Below are 26,112 nucleotides of genomic sequence, written 5' to 3' on the forward strand. Positions count from 1 at the left end.
TATTCTTCTTCTTTCTATTCTGAATGAAGCTAATAATAATTGTGGAAACTGATTTCCATCATCCAAGGAGGAAATCAATCGTGGATTAGAGACAAAGCCACATGGACTCTAGGGAAGATAAAAAGTTTTTAGAGTTTGTAGGGTGAAAAACAAAATTTTTACGGACTTAAAACATGCAAACAACCTTCCTTCGAGATCTTTAATGTTAGGTTTGATGTATTCACTTGTTTTTAAAATAAATAATTATACCTCTAGGAGCACTACCTTGATTTTCATCACTTTTGTTCACCCTGAGTGAGGGTCTTCTTCCTTTCTTTGTATGCTCCACCACCTAGGACCACAAGACACCCTTTGTAGATTTTCAATTGCACCAAGTTAACCCATCGATGGATTCGGTTGCCTACGTACTTCGTTTTCAACAAGGATCAAACGCCATAGTTCACCTCTAGAACTAAGGTGAGGGTGGAGAAAGAGTAAGAGTGTAAGCTAGGACATAGTCAAGGGAAAGGAACAGCTATAATGTTGGTGCTGGTGTTTGTGTTTTCTTCTAATTTTCTCTCTACTTGGGTCTTAGAGAGAAAACTCTCTCTCTTTTCTTTCTCACTTAGTCCATAAGGTCTAAGAGAAGTGTGCTTCATAGATTTAGTGATCGTTTCGTTTTTGTGACATATCCGATATTTTAATAGATCGTGTCGTGTCAAAGTCGCTAAAATAAACAGGTAATATGACCCAACCCGAACTTGACCCGTTAAACTTAACGGGTAATATGACCCGACTCGCTTCCTGTTAAAGAAAATATATTTTACTTCAATAATCAAATAAACACTTCATACTAAATTAGTATCTACATACCCCACGCATTGTCACATAAATATATTTCAAAACATAAAAATACATTTGTATTTCAAGTACATACCTCAAAATAAGAGTCATGAAAAAACATTAGTACACTACTACAAAATATTAAATGTACATGGATATGCAAATTGCAAATGAAGGGAGTTTTTTTCGAGGATGTGGAGCATTTCTCAAAAGTCAGAACCTTGACAATGGCAACCCTAAGTTCTAAATTCTAAATTCTAATCATGAAATACCAAATTTTACAAATCTTAACTTGAAATTATACAATCCTAAAATCTACGAAACCCTAATTTATTCTTGAATTGGAAGATATTACAATCAAATTCAAGAAATTGCCTGAACTTAGGAGGATTGGTGGTCAAATATGAATGTTGGCTGGCAATTTGTATCTCGATTCGTAAACCTTGCAGTTGGGTAATGAGTAAAATCAATGGTACTGGTCGTGATTCATCACTAGTGTGGTGGTGCATGATAGTAGTGACTTGGATGACGAAATTAGATACACATGTGGTTGTTAGGACCACATGGTTGGGCCTATCAGCCACCATCAAGCTCGCTCTTCAAAGCCCTTAACTTGGTTTTGTTCCTATGTCCCAGGCCTCTTTAGCTAGGGTTTCTCTTCTAGCTTGAATATAAATAATGTAATGTGTCTGTTGAAAGAATATGAATGAATGAATGAATGAATGAACTTTCTTTTCCTTTTCTTCGATTTCTCGTCCCTTCCATTCCCTCTTCAAGCTCTTAAACTGATTGGGCCTACCAATTGGTATTAGAGCCCATCACTCCATAGGAAAAAACACGTCTGCTACTACCTCTGACCCCGACGCCATAGTAGCAGCCGTGGATGTTCGGCACGAGCACCTTCGTACCTAGGTTAAGGATGTTTATAATGCTCTATCCTCCATGAAAACCCAACACGCCTCCTTCCAAAAGACAATCAACCAGATGAACACCTCCAACACCGCCTTTCAAAACGCCATGACCATATAGTTTGCAGCCTTTCAATCCTTGTTGCTGGATGAACTGCGTATCCTCAAATCTGCCCACCCATCTCCCCCCACCTCGACCACCACCTCACCCAGTAACCTTACTCCCCCGCACCCTACCACAACCAACCCTCAGCCTTCATTCCGTTCCCTATTCACCTCACCTATACTTTCCAAGGCCTAGTCACAGCTCAACCACCCTTCCAAGGCTACCACTCACTGCAACCCACACTCCCCCATACTGGCCCTAAACCCATCCACACACCAACCATCCCTACTTCCTTGTCCCCACTTCTTAACACCCACCCAGCCATTATATCCCTTTTGACTACCTACCAACACCTTTTCTCCATTCTCTCAGGCCTTCCCCCACCATGCCCAATCGACCACAAAATTACCCTTTTACCAAATACCACATCCATCAATGTTCGGCCCTACCAGTAACCCCATTCCCAAAAAGTAGAAATTGAAAAGCAAGTGCAAGAACTCCTCGACTCAGGTCTCATTTCAAGGGGGGAGTTGTTAGGACCATATGGTTGGGCCTATCAGCCACCATCAAGCCCACTCTTCAAAGCCCTTGACTTGGTTTTGTTGCTCTTGGCCCATGCCTCTTTAGCTAGGGTTTCTCTTCTAGCTTGAATATAAATAATGTAATGTGTCTGTTGAAAGGATATGAATGAATGAATGAACTTTCATTTCCTTTTCTTTGATTTCTCTTCCCTTCCTTTTTCTAAATTTCCTGCACTATTTACAATTTTTACCAATTCAAGATCTTGAACCGATTGGGCCTACCAGTGGTCTTGGTAGTGGCTGGACGGAGACAGAGAGATGGCAATCAGAAAGAGAGAGTGAGTGTCGAAAGCTAAGACAGAGAGAATACAAAGAGAGTTGGTACTAGGAGTTTGGACACTGGCTGAGATAGTTATGATATAGAGTGAAAGGTATCAAAACAATTCAATCGTAAGGATTTAATCTCACTTATATGAGATTAATTTTACGGAAAACTAATGAAAATGACTTGAAAACTTTGAGTTTTAACGATAAGGACAAAATAAAGGGTAAAATGAATAGTACCAGGATTGACTTTTTAGTGTAAAAATGTGGTTTTTCGTTAAAGTTAACAGTACCGGGAGCTTTTCGTTAAAATTTCCTTAATTTTATAGGTATTGTAGTTAAGGTCTTTTAGTAGTTGAAAGTTACCAAATTAACCTTTTTCTTCACGACTTGAAATAGGCAACCCACATGCATGTGGTCTCATTGTGGATAGGGTGTTGGATTAACGAGTCGTACAAAAAGTTTCCCAGTGTCTCAACCTCTATTTTAAGATGATTGGAAGACATCTTTTAATGTGAGTCTTGCCAGCAAAGAAAAATTACAACTTCCACAAGAAGTTGCAACTCTTCTAAGCTTCCCCCATACATGTGGTCTCCTTGTGGATAGGGTGTTGGGTTTTCACCCATGCATCCCGGATTCGAAATTACAACTTCTTGTGCATAGGGTGGACTGACATGGCAAAACCAACAGTTGGTCATTTTTGTAAATACGTTTAGCTTTGGTAGCATTCAACTATTTCTTAATATAGTTTGACCTAAACAACTACGAAACAGTTATTAGTGCCACCAAAGTTCAATTTATTTATAAAAATGTCATCGCCTCTTTTTTTTTCTTCTTATTATTAATAAAAGTTCATCAGGTATTTTTGGCTTAAAAAAAAGTTTGAGGGTCTATTTCAACTTGGCTCCTCAATGGATGAGGGGTTCCTCCTCAATTCACTACATGACCGATTTACAAACTTCATACTTATGATCAGAACTGTTTATAATATAATTCACTTTGTAAAAGTCATCTCTGCAAAAAATCAATAAAATATGAGATCGTTTAGTCATCAAACTGCATAAAACAGATGGACAAATTCGATAAAAGAATTATGAACTATCAATCTATTTGTTACAATTAATTGACTAAACAACCTTAATTTTTAAGGAAAACTAATAACAAAGTCTTGAAAAGTTTTAGTTTTAATAAAAAAAAATCATGTTATAAGTTTTGTTTGATGATTAGTACAAGGCCCATTAAAGCAGTCCAACTAAAAATGGCCCAACTATAATAAATTATGATTTGTCGATTTTACCTCTAATTTTTTTAGGTTGAGTTCCAAATTTTCGTCGTTAATGGAGTTCATCGTTGTTTTGCAGACCTTCTTCTCTTTCTTTGAAACAAAAATGTAGATTCTCATGCTATTTAATTTATATTTTGTATTATTTCGTTGAAATGTGATTGTCGTTATTATTCATATTGTATTCGTGGTACTATTTTTCAATTTTTTTTCATCAATAGAGTTCATCGTTTATTTCTCCAGAAAATAAATTTGAGATATGCATGCTATTCAATAATAATGACAGGTCACTGTTTCTGGACTGTAAAAATAAATTGTTTCTGGATCCAAATGAAATAGACACATTGTTTCTTAATTGTAAGCTAGAAAAGAAATAGCGAAATTCACTGTATTTGGATTCAAAGCAAAATAAGCACCCTGATTCTTAAATATAATCAACTGATGTATGAAAGAAAATAAACAGTCAAAGGTTAAAACATAGACTGTTTTTGGAATCTAAGTCACTGTTTCTGGAATCTAAGTCATTGTTTCTGAAATTTAAGTCACTGTTTCTGGATTTTGGTTATTTTCTTTCCAGATACAATGTTTGTTTGTGCATAGACAAAACAAACACTGTATCTATTTTTTTTTCAGAAACAGTGTTATGTTTTGGGTTCTCCAGAAACAGTTTTATGTTTTGGTTCTTTTTTTTTTTTCCAAACACTTTTTCGCCGATTTCTGCCATTAAACTTCTTTGAACTTGTTTTGGCGGCTTTGTTCTAATGAATGCTTTATTTTTGAACTTTGATTTGAACTTTGATTTGGTTGTTTTTGAAATGAGGGAATTCGATTTGATAGGAAGACAAGAAGTTATTATGCCGGTTTCGTGCTGAGTTGAGGTTGGTGAAGAGTCGGGACAATATCAAATCATTTAGGGGTATTTACGGAAGTGTAGATTTGTAGCGGGTTGGGCTTGTAAGTTTGACCCATGAACAATAATTTTGGATGATTTTTTATTAAACTTTGGGCCCTTTTGGTTAAAAAACATTTTGGGATGGTTTTTATTAAATATTTGTTGGCCCAAGCTCTTTTTCTTAAAACTCCCTAATTTTTATTGATTTTTTTGTCGAGATGATATTTACAAAATAATAAATAATATGAACGATTCCGATTATAGACACGAAATTTTGAGAATCAGCCACTAAATGAATAGAGGAGGTGGCACTCCTCATTTTAAGGAGCCAAGCCTATCTCTTACATTCCTATAAATTCTAGGCTTATTTATTGATTTGATTGTTTTTGAAATGAGAGAATTCAATTTGATAGGAAGACAAGAAGTTATTATGGCGGTTTCGTGCTGGGTTGACGTTGGTGAAGAGTCAGGACAGTATCGAATCATTTAGGGGTATTTACGGAAGTGTAGATTTGTAGCAGGTTGGGCTTGTAAGTTTGACCCGTGGACAATAATTTTGGATGGTTTTTTTATTAAACTTTGAGCCCTTTTGATTAAAAAAACATTTTGGGATGGTTTTTGATTAAATATTTGTTGGCCCAAACCCTTTTTATTAAAACTTCCTAATTTTTATTTATTTTTTTGTCAAGATGATATTTACAAAATAATAAATAATATGAATAATTCCGATTATATACACTAAATTTTGAGAATCAGCCACTAAATGAATGGAGGAGGTGGCTCCTCATTTTGAGGAGCCAAGCCTATCTCTTACTTTCCTATAAATTCTAGGCTTATTTATTGGTTTGGCCTGAAACTAGATTTGTCTCAGTTGCCTCATGAATTCCCAAAATCGAACCATTTCACCCCATTTTCGTCAATGTTGTCTCATCTCATCGACGTTAAAATGAAAGGGCAGTATGGACATTTCACGGGAAAATCAATAAATAAGCCAAAATTTTATGGCTGGACGAATTTGATGGTTCCACATGCAAGAAAAAAATCAGTTTGTATAACCAGTAAGCTTACTAATTTTCACATATTTGCCAATAGTCTGTGATCAAGACAACACTTGAGAGAGAACAGAGAGAAACTGATTCAATGACCATCTACTTGTCAACCATGTGTCCCAGAATTGGAGCAGCAAATATCCAAATGCCCGATTTCACCCAAATTTTCCAGCTTCGATCTTTTTCTTAATTGCTCTTTGACCATAGTATATAAACGAATCTATAAGTCCTGCAATGGTAAATATACCTAGAACAAAGTCGAGATTTTTATCACTCGTTAGAAGTCTTCAAGTATAAACATAACCACAAAAAGATTGCACAGTACTGTCATTACATACATGCATATATTCTGAACTTTGAACCAAATGGTTATACTAAGTGCATAATGGTTTTGAGGACTTTGTCAAATACTGTGTTAATTTCTTCGACATACATCAATGCATGTCAGAATGGACTAGATTACCTCCAATTATGGCACAAATATGGGTCATGAAGTGTAAAAACGGAACATGTTCTTCTTTGAATGTGACCTGCAACAACGATAAAACGTAAGGATGGTTTGCAATACAAGGCAGCTCATACTAGTGTTCATCTCGGTAACATGATTATGTGCTACTTTTTAAACTGAAGATATAAACCTGACAAATTGTGTTATTTTTCACAATATGTACACTCTTCTTCTTTGTTCAAATCTAGATGAGGTTGATTTTTTAGAGGCTAAAAGAATACGCTCAATGTAAACTTACACTAGAAACCAGAAGTTCCACCCCCCAACGTATTCGGGGAGAATAGTTCAAATGCACTAGATATGGTGCATACATAGGGTTCCACACCTCTAACAATCCTACAGGTTTTTGAGTGTGGCATGACAGCCATTTTTATATTGCTTCATCACTTATTTTGAGTCTTGTCGATGTGCTCGCATCTCAATTTCCAGTCCCAGTCTTATCCTTAACAAGGAAAAGAAAAACCAACGGATATATTTTCAGTTAAGAAAATAAATTAATAATAAGATGAAGGGAAGAGCATTCTCAGGATAAAAAGTATATTTTCTGCAGGGGTTCATCAATCAGCCCATAGTTTTTTCCCCATACTCGTAGATTCTCCATCTAATAAGTTAGTCCCAGGTATGAGCTTCATCTCTTCACTTACGTCACAATCTCTATTAATGGTAATAGTTGTTGGCCTAAAAGTTGTGATTCTCATTAAAGAGTTATGAGGAGTTCCATAGATAAGATACCCCTCGAACAAACTAGATACAATTTCCTTGTTGCTCTCACCCTCCATGTCTCTATATATTACTATCATCAATATTCCTCTCCTACTAATTTTGCATTCTACTCCATGGGCAATCGATCAAGACTTGAATTCTCATTTGTCGTTGACGTGCACAACTAACCAGAAATTCTGTTGCATCTTAAAGTTGTATGCACTGCCATAACTTGCACATACAGAGGCGCCTATGGCTTTAGGACATCTACATCACTTTAATTTTGGTTCACGGCTAGAATCCCTATTCCTTTTGTCTATTAATTTGTTGAGCAAATAGATAATACTCCAATATATTTAACACCTTCACATTTATTAAACCCAATATCACCTCTCCCGTTCTAAAACAATGAAAATCATCATCTCTCAATAAACAAAGGTGAAAGGAGTAACTTGCACATGAGGCTCACATGATGCCTTTTGGACGAAGAATCGATCAAAATTTTCAAATTTTGGGCTAAATTTCTAACAGGCTTCACCGCAAGGGTTTAATGTCAATTGTTTTACCACTTGAGCCGTCTTCAGACCACAAGGAAGGATTATAAACTTTGACCTAAGTTAATAGGGGTGACAAGACAAAGTTAACCTCAACATGAGGCTCACATGCATCCTTTAGATGAAGAATCGACAAAAATTTCAAATTTTGGGCTAATTATTGACGGGCTTCATCACAAGGGGTTTAAATGCCAATTTCTGTACCCCATAAGCTATTTTGAGACTAGAATATAATCACAGGGATGACTTATGCAATTTGGCCTTTTTGTTTTCATGGTTAACCCTTCTTGCTTCCACAAACATAGAAGGTTTTCACCATGGAAGTCTAAATTTTCATCTGACTGCGAAAGAGATTATTCTATTATTTTATGTAATTACCGGAGAGAAGGAAAGCGCAAAAACACAAAAACCCAAAATCTGACCGAGAAAAATGGGCACACCAGTATAATTATCAACACTAATCCGATTTAGAACAATACACTAGATGTGGACCAAGAAACACACCTTAATTGGAGAAAGATCATAAAAGAAGAAAACTCCTGGAAGCATTTGAGAGTGTCCCAGCTCCGAACTCTTATAATGCTCTGTCACAGAGTACTATACCATACAAATTCAACTACACATCAGGGCATGATTTGTCATCGGATCAAAGAGATTCAACAAGCTTAAAAGTACCTGATTTGAGAAAATTGTACGGCCTATAATATTGGTGTATATCGTAGGGACCACCTGAAAAGTAGAAACTAAGTGTCTTAAATATCCTTGCTGATTGATAACTACTTTTAAAGAAACAGTACAAAAACTGATTCCATAAAAGATTTAGTCTGAGAAAGCCATGAAATTCCAGAAGTCATTCAAAACAATTCCTGGTAAGAATAACCATGTAGCAAATGCCGAATTAATTTACTGATAATACCAACCTTGATGAAATACTGGTATACACCACTTGGTCTTTCCTGCGTCCATTGTACACTGAATATGCGGTAAGAATATAACATAAAAGATTCGAATTGCAACAATATTTCACTACTGAAGAACACCCATTCCATAAAAATCAATCAAGTCTTGCAATAGTACTTCCCTCTGTAATATATGGTATTATAGCAATACCATATGATTTGTATTTGACAACAAATTAACAATATCTATTAAACTACATCTTAAAAGAAATTCCATATTTTGAAGTTGATGCCAATGAGATTTCTTCAATTTATAAATAGCTAGGGACGGGAAGAAAGAAACAATTACCCATCAAGGGGATTTTGCACGCCAGGAAAGTAGTCACCGAAAGCTAATCTGTTTATCTTGTGACTTATCTGTATCATGAAAAATGAATCTGAAATTGTTGGCACATGCTTTTTACTTGAAAACAACAAAGAAAATTAAAACCATAGAAAAATGGCAAAACTTATATTATTTTCTTTGCTACCAAAGGAAATAAAATGTTCCTTACATTGTAACTATCTGTCGGGAAAGCCAGCAAATCATGCAAATGAACATTAGACTGGTGAAAACTCTTTCCAGGTATAAAATGAAAATTTCCAGCCACTTTGTTAACTTCAAGGGATCCTTCAATATTACATCCTTCACCATCTTCATCTTTGACCTTTTGAATAAAACCTTCCCGTTCGCACTGCAAACAGAAAGGACATTGAAGATTAATATCAACATAATGCCACAGAAACATCAATATCTGTCCAAATTTGGGAGTAAAGGTGTTCAACAGATGGCCGTCAAGACCAGCCCTATAGTTCTTCATGTCCTGCTCGGGCCAGCTTTTAACAATGCCCGATTAACTTACACCTAAAACCTAGCCCCACCTGCGGCCCGGTTCAATCCGGGCCGTGCTGGCCCTTAACGAGCCCGCCTGTTTACCTGTTAACTTAAAATATTGATGTTAAAACATTATCTAGTCTTAATGAGAGATAAAGTCTCTCATTGCTTATCCATATTAAATATGTTATATAAATTTTTGGTGGATGTCAGTACAGACTACAGATATCGAAGTTAATTCAATGAATAAGTGCAGTGCGGGTGTAAGACTCATTGTATTCGGTAACTGACACAGTCAGTTAAGAAACAGGTTGAAGCAAAATCAACATGCCACCTCTAGAGAGAAAAAGTAACTTCCAACTTTGTGACCTTTTCTCAAACTTTTCGCCATGGATCCGACAACCACACCCACCCAACCCAACCCTCCCCCGACAAAGGGAGTCCCAACCACTTTATCAGCCAAGAGCCGACACCACACCCCCAGGAAGTAACCCACCTCTCCACCTTACTATGATCAACAATGAGCACTTGGCTTTATTCACCCTTAAGCCTGAGTTCCCACAAAAGCTGTCCACAACCAATAAGAGATTCTCCCAGACCATACCCTTGGGAGCAAGAAAAAAGACCATGATGTCCTCAAACTATCCCCTCAATCACTTGAGACTCCAACTCTTTGAAGTAATCTACTCATAACATCTGCCATAAGGTTGAACAATAAAGGGGACAAAAGGTCCCTCTTGAGGTAAATTTTGAATCTAAACATCTAAAATTCTTAGTGTTACAGATCAAAGCACTTAAAATCATAAGGCATATTTTCTCCCTGCGTATCTTCTTTCTCTTAGTCTTTCTTCTATCTCGGTCTTCCTCTAGATTTCTGTTCTAATCCTTTGTCTTCTCTTGGATTGTCCTCAGCCTTTCTATTTATTTCTATCCTCTAGTTCTAAATTCTAAATTCTGGTTAATTGTTCTACATGAATGGCATTCAATTTTTGGAACACGAATCACACAAAGAAAAATCAGAAGTTTCTATGACCTAACCTGGTCTATCAACTCTGCATTCGTCAGTGCCCAACCTTTTTTCCTATATGCATCACGAACTTCATCGCACGAGTTGCAACAATCATCATCAGACTGCATAAGAAAGAAAAAGGAAGAGATTAAGGGACCATGGAAGAATATACTTTGCTCGTTGATGCATGCTTCAAGATTACTAATTCTCTAATCAGTTTAACTAAAACAGACCTACAAAAATATGAAATAACAAAACAAGAACATTTGATCAAATGTTAATGAATCAAGCATGTAGGAAATTTATGAATAAGGCAATAATTTGCATTCATGTACACGTGTTAAGGAAGTAAAGTTGAACAAAACCAACTTGTTTAACAGATTTGGTAAGCAATGCCACCTTTCTGAATCTACATCCTCTACACTAAAAAATAAATTTACTGGTCATGCTAACTCCTAAGGACTCGTGCACATATGCACTCTTCCAACATGGCATTATCGAAATGAATTTTCAGTTTGCAATATAGAATCTTTATAACTTGCATTATGATTAGGTTTCATAATGGAGATTTAACAGAAATTGAGCTTTTGAACAGTTCCTTAGGAATACATTGCCCCCTGACAGCTTTCACAGTATTGGAACTGGATCCCAAGGTTAATGGAATTTTCTGGAAAAAAATATTTAGAAGGAAAGAACAAGTAGGAAACACTAGGTGTCCTATGAAACCACTAATCACACACACAAGAAGCCTGTTAGGCACTCAAAGAGTTCTCTCTGGTTTTGTTTTTGCACTTCTTTCTGGGCATCTGTACCTGCAGAGTGTAGAGAGCTTCAAAATTGGTTGCAGATCATCAGCGACCTAATATGGTGTCCCTAGCATTATTGTTCAAAATAAAAAAGAACTATTATTAACACAAGGAATGGAAGAAAATCATTTATACCGTTTCTGCTCCAAAGCACGATCCACAATATTTTTCATTATGTTCAAGCCTTCCACCATGCCTTTGCAAGGGTTTCTCAATCTGCATTAGAGAATGAAAATGAATAAATAAATAAAAGGAACAGTGAATCCCAATCAAACAAGGAATAAGAAACATAATATTCTGTTTCGTATCCTTATTTGCTTCCCACCCAAAAAAATTAACAAGGATTGCAACATAAAATAGTATGTATTATCTACTTTTATTTCTTCCATTTATGAAGGGGTGATCAGGTTCTTTTCCTCTTCTTTCGTTTTCACTGATGGGTCTTGTTGCTATGGGTCTGTTTTTAGCTCTCTTTTAATAGGTGTTTTCTTGTGCACTAATCATGCAACAAAGGTGAACAAACTTGCAAAAGCAGTAAGTTTACCAAAAAAATGGGACATGAGTGCCAGATGCGTTACTAATTCAAATCTGTAGTTCACATGCTTTGTCAAACTCTACCCAACATAAAAGAACCTAAAAATTCAAACATCAACATAAAAGAACCTAAAAATTCAAGCAATGGTGCACTAGCACGTGCTATGATGAAGGGATATACGGAATATTTACAAAGACAGCCAAGCATCTACTAGAAAGCTGTGTGAAAGTATCAGAATCACATGATTAATTAAAAGTATGGCTGATGGTGAATGCCTGGTAATTCTGTTCTAGCTGCAGCCACAAAGAACCATGCATCCAAAGACATTATACTCAGATTATCAGAAATACGGATAAAAATTTTGTTTTATTTGTATCTGTGTGAGCGTTATGAAAAGCTTTCTGTACGTCTAGTCTTCTACAAGTTTTTGTCAAAAGCACAAAACCTGAACAGAGAGTAAAAACCAAGTCATACTATTATGTTTACCAAATTATTTCCCAGAAAGAAATAGGTGTTCAAACATGTACTATATGCAACCACTACTTTCTGAAGAGAAATGGCACAAAATGTGTTCCACAAACCTTTGGTGCACCAATTCCATCCTTCTTAGCTTCTATTACATTACCATGCGCATCAATTCGTTTCTTGACTATATGGTGTCGCTGCAAGTAGATGCACAGTAACTTGTAAATTAATGAAATAAATGAGCATGACATTCAAGAAAGCTGGTCACTAGCGCTATGATTGTGATAAAAATCAACGATAGGCATGTTCCTAACACAATTGAAATTATCAAGGAAAATCAATTATCATCAAGAAGCAGCTGCCTGCGGTACATACTATGTCAAAATGCTGCTCTCCGCTAATATCCATTGTGTCAAGACTGAGTAATGAGCATCGGATAGCAGGAAAAGTTACATCAAACTGCAGTTTCAAACAAGAAACAGAGAATTAATAAATCTACAACCATTAACAATTATGCGACTATATTTTACATGCAAAAGAACTACTCCATGTAAACCTAGGACAGAGGTAAACCTATGAACATAACATGTAAGATGGTGTTCTACAAAACTATAACTAGCAAAAGAAGCTTAATTTAATCCCTGAAGTTATTGAAAATGAATATTTTGACATTTATCACCCGAGAAGGGAGCGGCGAGGAAGAAAGGGAGGATTACATTGATATGTAGGGTTTCTCCTCTTGAAGCATCTACAAGAAGCTTTGACTCTGTAACAGTGTGGAGGTATAGTCCTGCAGGCACAAACAAGTAAAAGATTTTATATAGTTTACAAAGATTGAAGAGAGCAGAAGGCATGATCATAATAAGCACTCGAGCATTCGCGTACACTAGAGCAGTAACACGATTTCTATCGTGCTGTTTTTCTTATATACTTTTGATCCGTTGATTCATCACTGGCATTGGGTAGTGCTTACTATCAAGGAAATCGACTTGCGAGTTAAGAAAAATCACAAGTAGTATGAAAGGTTATATTAAGGCGGTCCTCCAGCATCATCTACTTCATCAAGTTATCAAGAAATCTATTGACGGTGGCGACGTGAGGTATAACTATGAATCCATTAGCATTATCCCCTAAGTTTTATGCTCTACAAATCGCATAAATCAAGTGAACAAAGTATTTTCTTTTTGTTCTAACGCAATTGAATTGTCCTAAAAAAACCCCAAAACAATATCATTCAAGCCAACAGATGAAACCCAAAACAATACAATTCAATTTCTGAACTTGTAAAAAAACAGGAGAGAAAAAGCAAAATGAAGAAAAAGGGTTGGTTGAAAAGGCATAGAATTACATACTGAGCTCGGAGAAGAAAAGGAAGAGCATGAGGAGGGAAGAGGCGAGGGTAATGATGCCACCGGAGAGTGTACGGCTGAAGAAATCGTCATTGATTTTAGGGTAGGCGTCCAAACTCCTCAGCTTCTCAAGGATACCACCGCCCCTGCCCATTCGCTTCTCTCTCTCTCTCTCTCTCTCTCTCTCTCTCGCCTGCCCTGTCTATCACGCCACAACAAGGAAGGAAGGAAGGAAGATGCGATTCGGGTATTTTGGTTGAGCAATTCAATTCAGCAGAGGCGACCCGACCAGAGTCAGAGAGAGGGCCGGTTGACAAATTTTAATTTAAATTGTCCCCGGCTATACGTATGTTTGTTGACCAATACAGACTGCAATTGTTCGAAAGGTTTATATTTTCTCGTATTGCCAAACGATCGAACTCACATTATGGTGCAAGAATAATACTCATGTTCAACATTGTAGTAGAAGGCCCTTGTGCCAAGCCAATATAAATAAATTGAAAATCAATCAATTTAGGTAAATGGTTTTGAGTGATTGTATAATAATTCATTAAAGGTGAAATTCTTATCTTGCACTCTAAGGAGGGTGTATTGAATTGAGAATTTGAGGGATTTTAATTTTTTTTAATGAATTTAGGGGTATTCAATCAGAATTTTAAGTAATTATCTAAAATTCAACATGTATTCAATCAGGAATTTAATATAGTTTATTAAAATCCTTAGAAATCCAGCTGTATATGACACATCCCAACCCAGAATGTCCACATGGACTCCGAATCGAACTATGTTGGCCGACACCAGGAGGATGACGAAGCTATAAAATGCAGTGATATGAAAAATGTGAATAAATTTAAACCTAAAAGTACCTAAATATTAGAGTGCGCTTGTGAGCGGGAATAAACTCATTTCACACGTGATATCAAAGCATAAGTAAAGTACAGTAAATTAGGATTAGAATTATACCATCCAATGTAACCGCCTATACCAAGATTTGCCAAGAATCCTCGCCAACACGAAGCTCAGCACTAAAACCTAGAGGGTTGAAAAATAAGGGTGAGTGAGCCTGAAAATAAAGTTTTGTAAAACCTTTTCGAAAACATAATAACCCCTCACTGTAAAACAAGTATAGTTTCCAAAATATACATACTAAGTATAGTAAGAAAATACTTACCAGAGCCAACATTATCTCAAGAATGCAATACTTCACAAACTTTCATAAAATAAATACATGACATCCGTAATCACATATTCTCACATAAATAAACATATCATATCGAGTGCTCATTGACAGATGATGACACACGAGTCATGCAGAGATATTTTGACATGAACAGGATTGGGTGTAACAATGATATACGCTTTAGTACTACAGTCATGTGAAGACTGGCGTTGCATAGCATATACGAGTCCTAATGCCTATAGCAATCTAGGATAAGAATGGCACCTACAATTGATCCAAAGTGAGCGTACAATGCGATGTGCACATACAAGTAAAAGTTTGGCCCTGACCCGAGTGAGTAATAACACTGGTGCAGCAAATGATGAGTAGATAACGCAAATATAATCATGCAATGATAAATCGATAATTCAATAATTCAATAACCCTAGTCAATGAAATACTATTCATAACCGTAAATACCATTAAAGCATCCATACTAATACGCATATCTATGCATCCCGTAGGACATGGCATAACTCCATAATTTATGTCAATGTGCTAAATCTTATAAACATCACGCTAATCTAGGTGTATTGTAGAAAACTGATGCGTAAAATAACTAAACACACAAATTAACCATCTTGTTGACAATTGTAGTATGGATAAGTAGGGATCGTTCTTAAACCGGGGATTAGGAGGGATTGCTAAAACACTCTAAACTGACTCAAATCTGTAAAACAAAGTTTAAAATACTAAACTAGACTCAAAGAATGCAAAACTAAACTCTAAAACACTAAAACAAACCAAAAGACTCAAAACAGCAAACAAACACTCAAAACTGCCTAAAAACCACTTTCTGGGCAGTTTTGGGACTCTAACACAACTTGGACGAATTTTGGTTTTCTAATGACCTAAAACACCTAAAAACATATTCTAAGACAAGTTCTAGTTAATATGACTCAAAGAAATAAGATGGGGTTGATTTTGGACGAAAATAAATAAAACAAAGCAAGAACAATGTAAACAGATTTTTAGACAGAATTAAGTAAATTGATGGGTGATAGACTAACTAGAGGGTTCTTCTCCACACATGATACACTTGCATTCAACTTTGATTTCCAATTGCTTCTTTCAATAAACTATGAATCTCAACGCCCTAGGTTAACTATGATAGCACTTTTTTAACCTTCAAGTTTTCCTAAAGTTAGTGAATTGGATGGGAATGCACATGCAACAACTCAAAACATTCTCTAAAAGTCCCTTACGTGAAAAGCACAATAAAGGTACAATCAAAGATCATTAAGCTTCATGAAAACTATAAGCATTGACGAGGCAATTGTTACTATGAAAAGCATGAAACGTTTGCCAAGAATTCACTTAACACGATCGTTTATAAGCGACCTCCACTACTTGCAAACATAAGGTTGTAACTATTAGGTGAAACTTCCTTATGTTTTAGCTTCAAATTCCTGCATGAAAACTAAGTTGGCCACCTTAATTAACACACAAAAATAAGTCATCAATCAAACGGTTAAGCAAATTGCATTCACAATTCATGAAATAACAATTAGACGTAATCAATTCATCTTGCAAGCATAATCATGGTATCGAATAACCCCCTAGCCAAAAAGGCTTAGTTCCTCATGTTCACAAAATAAAGGAAAACAGATTTATACATTGTAAATATAAGAAAGAGAACACCTAAATAATCCAACGATTCGATGTTGAACAGCTAGAATCTTCAAGTACTTCTTCTTCCTCTCCTTTGCTGCGGCACAGGGACCTTGGGCAGGTTTTTGGGTTATTAACTGGTGTAGAATGGATGGGGGACGTATGGAAGTGTTTAGGGTTGATGGGTGATGCGGCTAGGGGTGATTTGTGGCAGAAATTTGGGTGAATGGTGGTAGAATGGTGCGGCTGAAGGTGGAGACTGGTTTCTGGCGTGGATGGGCAGTGTATGGATGTTTTGTGGCTGCAAAAGAGGAGTTTATTTAAAGGATTTCAGGAATTAAAACCCTAGGTTATTTAGGTAATCAGAAATTAAGTCTAAGGCTTCTAGAAATAGGAAACAAAATCAGAAAATTAAAGGAAAGGCAAGGGAATATGCGGCAAGGTCCTAAAACACATTAGGAATGTGTTTTAATGCATAAAATCAGGAAACAACCCTCTCCCTTGCACGACAAGGAAGAGGAAATGTCAAGGGGGTGCGGCAAGGGTTCATAATGTGCAAGGGATGTGTATTTGATGTCCTAGAATGCTTAGGATGCCTTCAAAGTTGATAAAACTTAGGAACATTTAGGAAAGGTCAAACCAAAGTAGGAAACCTTGGCTTAACTTTCCTATTTCAAGTAGGAATCCTTCTTGGAGTAGGAATCCTTGTTCTTCTAGGAATCCTCATGTGATTAGGAATCCATCTTCAATTAGGAATCTTTCGTCGATTAGGAATCCTTCGTCGATTAGGAATCCTTGGTTGATTAGGAATCCTAATTGCTTCAAGTCTTCAATTCATCCATTCCTTTTGCTCCAAAAGGCTCCAAATTACATCATTTTGCACACTTCGGCTTTGGAATCTGAAAACACACAAAAGTGACTTTAAACACTAAAATAACTAAAGAAACACAACGTAAATGCACGAGAACAAGCCAATTAAGTCGCATAAATATGCTCCTATCAAAAACTCTTCATGAATGTATAAATGGAAACTAACAATTATATATATACTATATAAAAGATAAGACTCACTCATAGATACTTAGGAAGTCATAGTCGTTCGAACTAGGATAGCCAGAGTCTCTGATAGTAATCGCACTTAGGCATAATATTGAGACCCATTAGTAAAACTTAATTAAAATGTTTGAATTTGGAGAAACGGATAGTAGATTTGGAATCAGAGCGTCGAAATACGCTAAGGAATGTCCCCGGCAAATTTTACAAAAAGTAAACGATCAACCTTAAAAAGTCAACCGAGATGCCACGGCAGTCAACTACATTAAAACTTTAGAATTTCACTAAATGGATGTCAAAAACGGACTCGGGACGTCGAAATTAGCCTAGGAGGGTTTCTAAGAAAATTATGAAAAAGTCAACTAACTGTCAACACTTAACTTTAACAGAATATTCTCTCCTCAAGTTTGGCCGGAAATTTTCCAAATGCCAAATCTAGTTCATTTCTCAACCAAAATCAGAAATTCAAAAGCCAATATGTAGCTCAAGAGGTAAGGGTTCGAAATATACCAATGATGGACGGAGAGGTGGCCGGAGTTGATCGGAAAATGGCTCAAAGCCACCGGATTCTCACCGGAAAATTGGGGAGGGTTTTCCCCTTGTCTCTGCACCAAAAGCCACCAAAAAGTCTAAAAAAACATTTTAATTGTACTCCTAAACATGATCCATGAAGATCTAGAGTAGATTTCAAACTTACCCACACTGAAATTCTCAAGTTTCTCGCAGGGAACCCTGAAGGTCGCAGTCCGAGTTTGTCTTTACAGCTCGAGGTCTAAGTATGCAGTTTCACGGCTACAAGACGATATGGGATTCGGGTTCATGGTCGTTATGCTCGTCGGAGAGGATGGTGGGTGATGGTGGTCCGGCAAATCTCACGAAAAGAGATAGGAGGTAGAGAGAGTTATCAGAGAGAGAAAAGGACAAGAGACTGAGGGAGAAGAGAGAGAGAGTGTTTCCTAATGTGCAGGGAAAAAATGACACGTGGCGAGGAAGGAGTTGAGAGTTTAGTGTGAGTGTGGGCCCCACAGTTCAAAAAATTAATAAAATAACTAAATTATCCCACCATAAAATATTAAAATAATAAAACACCCTCAAGTTTCGTAGTTTTGTAAAATCTTTATCGTAGCTCCAAATTCAATTTCGTTTGCGCCTACACGTTCGTATCGTCGAATACTTCGATAATACAGAAAAATAGTAACTTGTACGCGTTACAAAAAGACGAAACACGAAGATCAGCAATCTCGCGACATTTTTATCAATTCACTCCTTTAAAAACTGCTATTTAAAAATAATGAAAAGATAATAGAAAAATATGTGTAAAAAAGATATCAAGTTAGAACGATTGCATAAAAGAAAATGACATTCTGTCGTGATCTGATAAGCTCATATTTATATATATTTTACATCAAATTCACTTCTCTTTTCTTAGTTAGTTCCTTATATTTTTGAGCTATTTACGTTGTTTTTGTGTTTTGTGGGATTTGTCAAGCAAAGAAAAGAAAAATAGCACAAGTGGAATTTTAAGTAACAAATTCGTCAAAACTGCATGTGCAGATCAGCTGACTTTGGAAGCAAGTTTCGAACAGCTCAGAATGAATTAGAGAATGAGCCTTATATTCTTGGAAAGCTACGGATGTCTATTTTCTGGAGCATTTCACGGATTGTTAATATCATTTTTCTAGAAGATGTTATGGCCATTTTAACACTAAAAGGTTTCCAAGACGCTGAGCAGTTTGTAACTGCATTGAAGGCAATAAATCCAATAAAACTAGCAGCCAAAATTGATGCAGCCAAGAACAAATCAGCTGACACCTATTCAAATAACAGGAAATGGAATTAAAAATGAGGATTAAGAGGGAGTAATTGGCATAAAGGCTACCTAAAGTGTTACAATTGTTTTACCACATTTCCTCTCACTTATTGTCATCACTAAATGGCTATTAGTGGGTGAGTTAAGGAGAAGAAAATGATGCAGCAAGAATTGGTTTAAAAGCAGCATTGGGGAAGGAAGGAAGAGAGGAGGAGGCCTTAGTCGATTTCTTTCGGTTCTATCTTCTCAAACTCATATCTATCTTTTGTTTTTATTTAAGGATTGTGTGTAACTAATTTTTTAGTAGTTAGGGGCTGTTTTGAAGCCCCGAATATGATTGCAAGTTTGTTATGACATTTCATTTGAATTACTTTTATGAATGGATGAAAATTGGTTCACTACTTGTCTCATTGATGAATTCTTTATTTGTTTTCTATGGATGCATACGTAGTAAGCATATCTAGGATTCTAACACTATGAATATGTGTGTGTCTGCCCTTGTTGAATGAGGACCTACATATGTTCTAGAGTAGTACTTGTTAATTGCGATTAACATGTGAACCAATTTCTAGGATAAGTAAGACAACGCCAGTACTTACGATGCCTTGTGATGACTCAAACTCTTTTCGTTCTTAATGATTCCTACTTGTTAAATCTATGAACACGCTATTCTAGATTGCATGCTAGGGACTAAGTTAAGTTGGAAACGCCGTTCTCTTAACATACTATGTAAGGAAGAGTAATAGGTTGTGTTCTAACATTGAGCCAACTTGAGCATCTTCATCCGGAAGTAAAAGGAATTTGAATGAAACATAACATGTTTGCATGATTATTTGGTGGTGGATAGCAATTCCCCTAACTCGTATGTGAACTACTTAAAATATGTTTCTGTCCTGTTTATTTTTTTATTTAATTTAAATATCAAATCTAATCCAAAAATCCCAAAAATTTGTAGAAGTGTAGCTCTGTGTGTCTAGTGTTTGCTTATAAAATTTCGTAGACTTTAGATTAATGTAAGTCAGTCTAATAATTATTTTTCGATGGCTGGTCAGTAAGGACAGCAACCAATTTTTGTGACATTTTAAGTAGTTAGATAAAACAATCTTCTGCGGGAAAGACCCTTATTTTCATATGCTACAATTGACAAATCTTAGTGTTAATAAGGAAAATCAATAGGACATTTGTGTGCTACTTTGTGATGTGCTTTTAATCCTATCATGATCAGAATGCAATGATTTCTCTTTCATGCCTCCAAACTCATACTTTCCTTCTCTTTATGTACAAAACTTACAAAAACATAAAGTCAAAAATAGATATACAGTAACATATCATTGAAATACATATGTAATAAGGTGAAGTTAAAACAATTGTATCAAAATTAAAAATTAAAAATAGAAAAAATTTCACCTACGCATTCGTAGCATCACATACTCCAAGAATAAGTGTAGTATCTTTGGGTCAAGCCCAAACAACAAATAAATAAACTAACATAAACGGTCTAATAGTCCACTTGCTTAACGAATCCAACAAATAAATTATTGATAGCTCGCAATACCAACAACTCACTGTTGTCACGAAAAACAAATCATCTATGTTTAACTCGACTCAAGTTCAGCTTGCAGCTAGGAGCCTTGGATCATAAAACTACAATACAAAAGGAAAATAAATAGTCCATCATCCGCATGCCAACCACCATAATCAGCATGAAATTGTGATTCTTGCGAGCCCTACGCATGCTGAAACCACGACGCAAAGCGGGTAGGGCACTAGAAATATTACAAAATGTTATTCTAAAATCTCCCTCTGCCCCTGAAGCCACCACGGTTACCACCCCTCGGAGGACCCCTTCCCCTTGGAGGACCCCTTCCCCTTGAAAAACCTCTTCCCCTCGGAGTACCCCTTCCACGGCCTCCGCCTCGAGAAAATGCTGGCTTCTGTCCCCTGCAGCAAAACCACCCATACATGTGTCACTTGCAAGAATTCATAATGAGAATAATATGACAATTACTTCAGATGAACAATGGAAGACCTTTCTAACACTACTAAAAACAGATTACCACAAAAAACCATGTTCATTGAAAGAACCACAATTTAACTTTTAGGGGGAGAAAAAAATCTAAATACATCAACAATGAAGCAAACTCACAGAGGGCATCTAAATATCACAAGGATTATTTTAAAAAAAATGAATATTTATTTATTGTACATCTGAGACGAAAGCTCCTCTTTATGGACAATTGGACATCAACGAGATTAAACATATAATTCGTGATTTTTCTTCCATGAGAGCATCATACCCTGCCAAGCATGAACTCTTCAAGAAGCATCTACTAAAGTAAACTGAAGGAAACTGTCCAAATTTTTAGGGACAAGGAATTGTCACTCAACACGGTACAAGGACAGGACCTGATGAATATGACTAAAAGTCTTTACCAAAATATATCAGAGACAAGATCACCCATAAAATTAGCTCATGTGTTCACTGAATGGCATAGTTAAGTCCATCGACAAGACCATTTCGAAGAGAATTTTCTGACGTTGTATGTCAAATAAAAATAACAGACTTCACAATAAGCCCTTTGAAGGATCATACAAAAATCTTGAAAGTCATGCGTATTTTGAAATAAAAAACATTCCATCAGCCAACTCCTGTTTTTATCAAACATAACATTTGTACATAAGAAAAAGAATAAAGAGTTCATCGAGAAACTCCCCAAGGAACCAATGGGATATCTATTATCTATAATAAGTAGAATTTGGTCTAGCAATGTGACCAAAACTAAGGTAGACTAATTAGCATTTCGCTTGTCCTAGCTTGGAAACAAAGCTTGACCTCAAGTTGACAGTGTAGAAGACTGAATTTGTCATCCTAGTAACAACACGAATTTATGCTGCCACACTTAAAAATAACTTACAGCACTGTCATCTTAACAATAAACCCCTTCCAAGAAAAAAGGGGGCACAAAGTAACACGGAATGATATTACTCTTTGCAGTTGTTCATTAGAAACCACGTGTTGTCTAATTAAAGTACGGAACCTTGTCATTATCTCAACTCAAACATGAAATTCAACCTAAATAATGTGAAAGAGAACTCATACTTTGGCTGTGGAAGAAATCTTTCAAGAGGAAGAAGCTTCATTGGGTCAATATAGAACTTATCTCCCTGGGAATACGAAGTCGCCACAATGCCTTCCATAACTTTAACCGAAAAATACTGCAATTGCATCAAAAGAAACCATATTAAACATCCAAACCTAAAAACCAAGCTGCAATGAGTTGGCATCAAAAACATCGCACACGAGGACTCACAGATTCGTTGATCGGACCAAATATTTCATCAACTTTCCCTATCTGAGTCTTGTTTTGCAGATAGATTGGGGCATTAAAATGGGGTATCTTCGAATTCGTGAGCTTCGTGACTGCCTCACCCTCACATGCATGAACAAATGTTGAAACCTCTGCACACCAAAAAAGGCAACATTACAAAAATCAATAAACCATCTAATGAGCAAAAGTAACAGTATTCGAAATCTACATGCTTTCCAAATAACAACCGAACAACGCAAATATAAATCAGAAAACATAACATGTTGGTTGAGGAACTCAAAATACATAAATAAAATCAAACAAAATTCATCGCATTATAATACGTAAAACAGCAAATTGGGTGTTTTGTTTTTTCTTCTGCAGAGGGTGAGACATATTTCACCAACCAAGATTTCTGTTTAACTTAGAAATTCCATAGAAGTTGAACATATAGTTTCATGACAAACTTACCAAAGATTTGAAACCTCCACGGAAACCAAAATCCCCCACTAAAATGGAAGAACTACCCAAAAAATTTAACAAAAATCAATAAGTTTCCATTCAACGGAAACACAGAAGCTGAAATAAATAAGTTTTGGAAGAAAAATGAACAGACCTACGACTTCGGAAGGAGGGCCCTCATCGCGGAAGAAACCGCGACCGCCACTGTTAAACCCGCGACCACCACCACTGCGACCGCGGGAGCCTCTGAACCCTCCGCCGCCTCTGGGAGGTCGCATGATTTTTTGGGTGATTTAGGGAGGAGGAGGAGCTTTCAGACAGAGTGTTGGTTTTGGCGGAAGAGTGGCTTCGGCTTCCAATACAACGAATGAGTGAATGACTTAGGGTTTTAGCATGTGGGTCTAGGGCTTTTCATGCTCCGTCTTCAAATGACTAAAATACCCCTGCTTTGACATGGCTTCCGCAGGCTTGGGTCATTTCACTCAACGGGCCGGCCCAAATTTAGTGTAATTTCAAATTTGTCTCAACCTTTCTGATCATTTTAAACAAGTACCTAATCTATTAAAAATGTCATATACGTTAAGCTCCAGTTAAAAATCTGTTATATTAACTAGGGGTTACTTTATCTCCAAAATCAATAGAAGTAGCCACTTTACAGTCTAGTGGTATTCTTCTTCAATTGTAAGTGAGAGGTCTTAGGTTCAATTATCGCCAAAGGCGAATTTGAACCATATTATTGGTAACCCATTGTGAGGCTAAGCCCACCCCTTCCCCTTAGACCATCTCTAATGGTTGGGCTAAAAGCCAAATATTTTAGCCCGAAAAATTTAGCTTTTAGCCCAGAAACAGCTTTTCTACTCTAACCATTCTGGCCTAAAATTTTAGCCTGGGATTATTAAAGAATGAACTTAGGCTATTTTTTTGTTAAATTAAATTTAAAAAAAATTAAATATGTAGACAATCGTAAATTAATTTTATGAACATTTTAATCTAAAACAAATTAAATTCCGATAAATATTGAAAAATCACTAAATTTCCCACAAAGCAAGCCTTCAACTTTCACCAATCTTTTAACCCTGGGTGAATTTTGAGTTAAATAATTTTTTTTAATTATTTTAGCCGTTGGATTTAAATTTGGGCCATTAGCTCTTTTTTTTTTTTACTGTTAGATTTGATTATATTCGATCTTAGTCGTTGGATTCAATAATATGTAAATATAAAAACAAAAAAAAATTAATCTAGGCTTTTGGATTAACCAACAGCCTGTAGATCGTGACCGTTGGATGGAAGTAGCCGCTGGAGGCGCTGTGGAACGTGGCCGACAGGCCCACGGGGGCGGGGCCCTCGCTGTCTGAGGCATCATGCGAGTTGGGCGAGTGGGTGGGATGCGTTTGGCGCACAAACGCCCCTTTTCACTCAATTCGGTGGAGCCCACTCCGATTTCTAGGCTAAATTTTGGGGGAATCTGACCTTAGATTAGCATTTAGCATTTAGCCCAAATTTTCCTCTTGGATTTTGGGGGGAAATTTTGGGGGGTAATTTGGCTTTTATCCCACCATTGAAGTTGATCTTAGGGTAGATAATATCGTTTGTTAAAAAATAAATAAAATAGAAGTCATGGAAACATAGCCTCCACCAACTGGCACCACCACCCCCACATGCTAGACAAAGCCACCAACTCCACCAAGGCCATTTTTGAGTTTTCAAATGCCCAGGGCAAAATTTATGGTGCCTTTTGTAGATTGATTAATAAACATTCTTTTTACAATTAATTAATTTTATTAACAATGGTACAATATCAGGATTAGAAAATAATATATGTGGACTAAAAAAGGATTACAATCGAAGGGAGGAAGGAAACCTATGCAATCTAGAGAGCACGACTGAATACATAAACAATGCCAAGATTAAAAGAAAATAAAATAAATTGGAGAGCTATAGATTGATAGATGAATACCTTCTAACACTCAAAACCAAGATTTGTACAAAAGATACAAGCATTTGTGCATATGACCCTTTGTTTTAATGTTGAATTTATGTGTTTATTTGTTCTTATGTTATGTGTCTTAAGTTGTGCAGGTGTTGTGCACATGAGTTTGAGCCATGTCAGATGCGTGAGTGGATTTGCAATGGTCATCTTACTCATTCCTATTTGTTGAGTAATCGAATCCAAAAGGAGCAACATACTCCATCTTCTGTCTTCATTGATCAGCTAAATCAATTCTTCTATGATTTTCAATTTTTAATTTATAAAATCAAAGCCTAATTCGAGTACAAAAATCAAGATGACAAGGTTTTGAGTTTGGATGTTAATTTGATGATTCATGAAAACAAATTGGTGTTGAATCACTAATGAGATGAAGAAAGAAAGTTTAAATTTAAATTCTTTTTAAAATGTGGCACTGTTCATTTACTAATTTTCTTAAAAAAAGGAAGATTGTTCATTTGTTAATTTTTTTTTATATAAATATTATATATGGACTACAAATAATTTAGTGCCCAGAAAAATGCTCATGTGACTGTTAAATAATTAAAAAATAAAGAAAAGAGAGACATTCCAAGGAATTGAACACGCAATCGCATACACTTTTTTTTTGTCAAACGATAAGATTTTGTTAGATTAGCCACCGACGGAGTTTAAACATACGTCGTCATGCAATTGCTCAGCACCTTTTTACCATTGTGGTAAAGGGCCACTTGCACTAAAGAAACACTTTGATTATTATTATTCATCTTGTTTTCTATTTATACGAATATAACATAAACTCATATAAAAGTACTCTAATATTTTTGGTGTCCCCAATTTTTTGGGGTCTTGGACAGTCGCCTTGCTCGCATTGAGTCAGCCCCGACTATGAACTTTGTCGTACATCTCAAGCCTCCAACATCGAGAAGAAGGTCATGGAGGTTGTTTAAATGGTATGGACTATCATGATGCGGCCACCCACCGCCCACAAAAAAAAAAAAAAAAAAAAACTACAAGCTTTACAAGCCGAGAATCAACGTATGAGGAAAACACATAAGCATGAACCATATTTGAATTC

At 36.3% G+C, this 26,112-nt stretch overlaps 2 protein-coding genes across 2 annotated transcripts; both read right to left on the reverse strand.

Annotated features, from left to right (window-relative positions):
* Positions 1–5,884: 5,884 nt before the first annotated feature.
* On the reverse strand, positions 5,885–14,090 carry LOC103436545 (uncharacterized). The gene is made up of 13 exons (XM_008374979.4): positions 13,609–14,090; positions 12,973–13,046; positions 12,632–12,715; positions 12,373–12,453; positions 11,392–11,472; positions 10,480–10,572; positions 9,122–9,301; positions 8,917–8,984; positions 8,589–8,640; positions 8,344–8,397; positions 8,173–8,265; positions 6,368–6,434; positions 5,885–6,151 (listed from the first exon to the last, which is right to left on the reverse strand). The coding sequence occupies exons 1-13, from the start codon at positions 13,757–13,759 to the stop codon at positions 6,060–6,062; spliced, it is 1,170 nt and encodes a 389-aa protein (XP_008373201.1). The 5' UTR covers positions 13,760–14,090; the 3' UTR covers positions 5,885–6,059.
* A 6,722-nt stretch (positions 14,091–20,812) lies between these two features.
* Positions 20,813–23,479, reverse strand: LOC103436546 (putative H/ACA ribonucleoprotein complex subunit 1-like protein 1). The gene is made up of 4 exons (XM_008374980.4): positions 23,223–23,479; positions 22,610–22,758; positions 22,399–22,514; positions 20,813–21,239 (listed from the first exon to the last, which is right to left on the reverse strand). Exons 1-4 carry the CDS (start codon positions 23,344–23,346, stop codon positions 21,089–21,091), a joined length of 540 nt encoding a protein of 179 aa, XP_008373202.1. The 5' UTR covers positions 23,347–23,479; the 3' UTR covers positions 20,813–21,088.
* Positions 23,480–26,112: the final 2,633 nt, after the last annotated feature.

The sequence above is a fragment of the Malus domestica genome, chromosome 05 (genome assembly GCF_042453785.1).
Source record: "Malus domestica chromosome 05, GDT2T_hap1".
Taxonomy (NCBI): domain Eukaryota; kingdom Viridiplantae; phylum Streptophyta; class Magnoliopsida; order Rosales; family Rosaceae; genus Malus; species Malus domestica.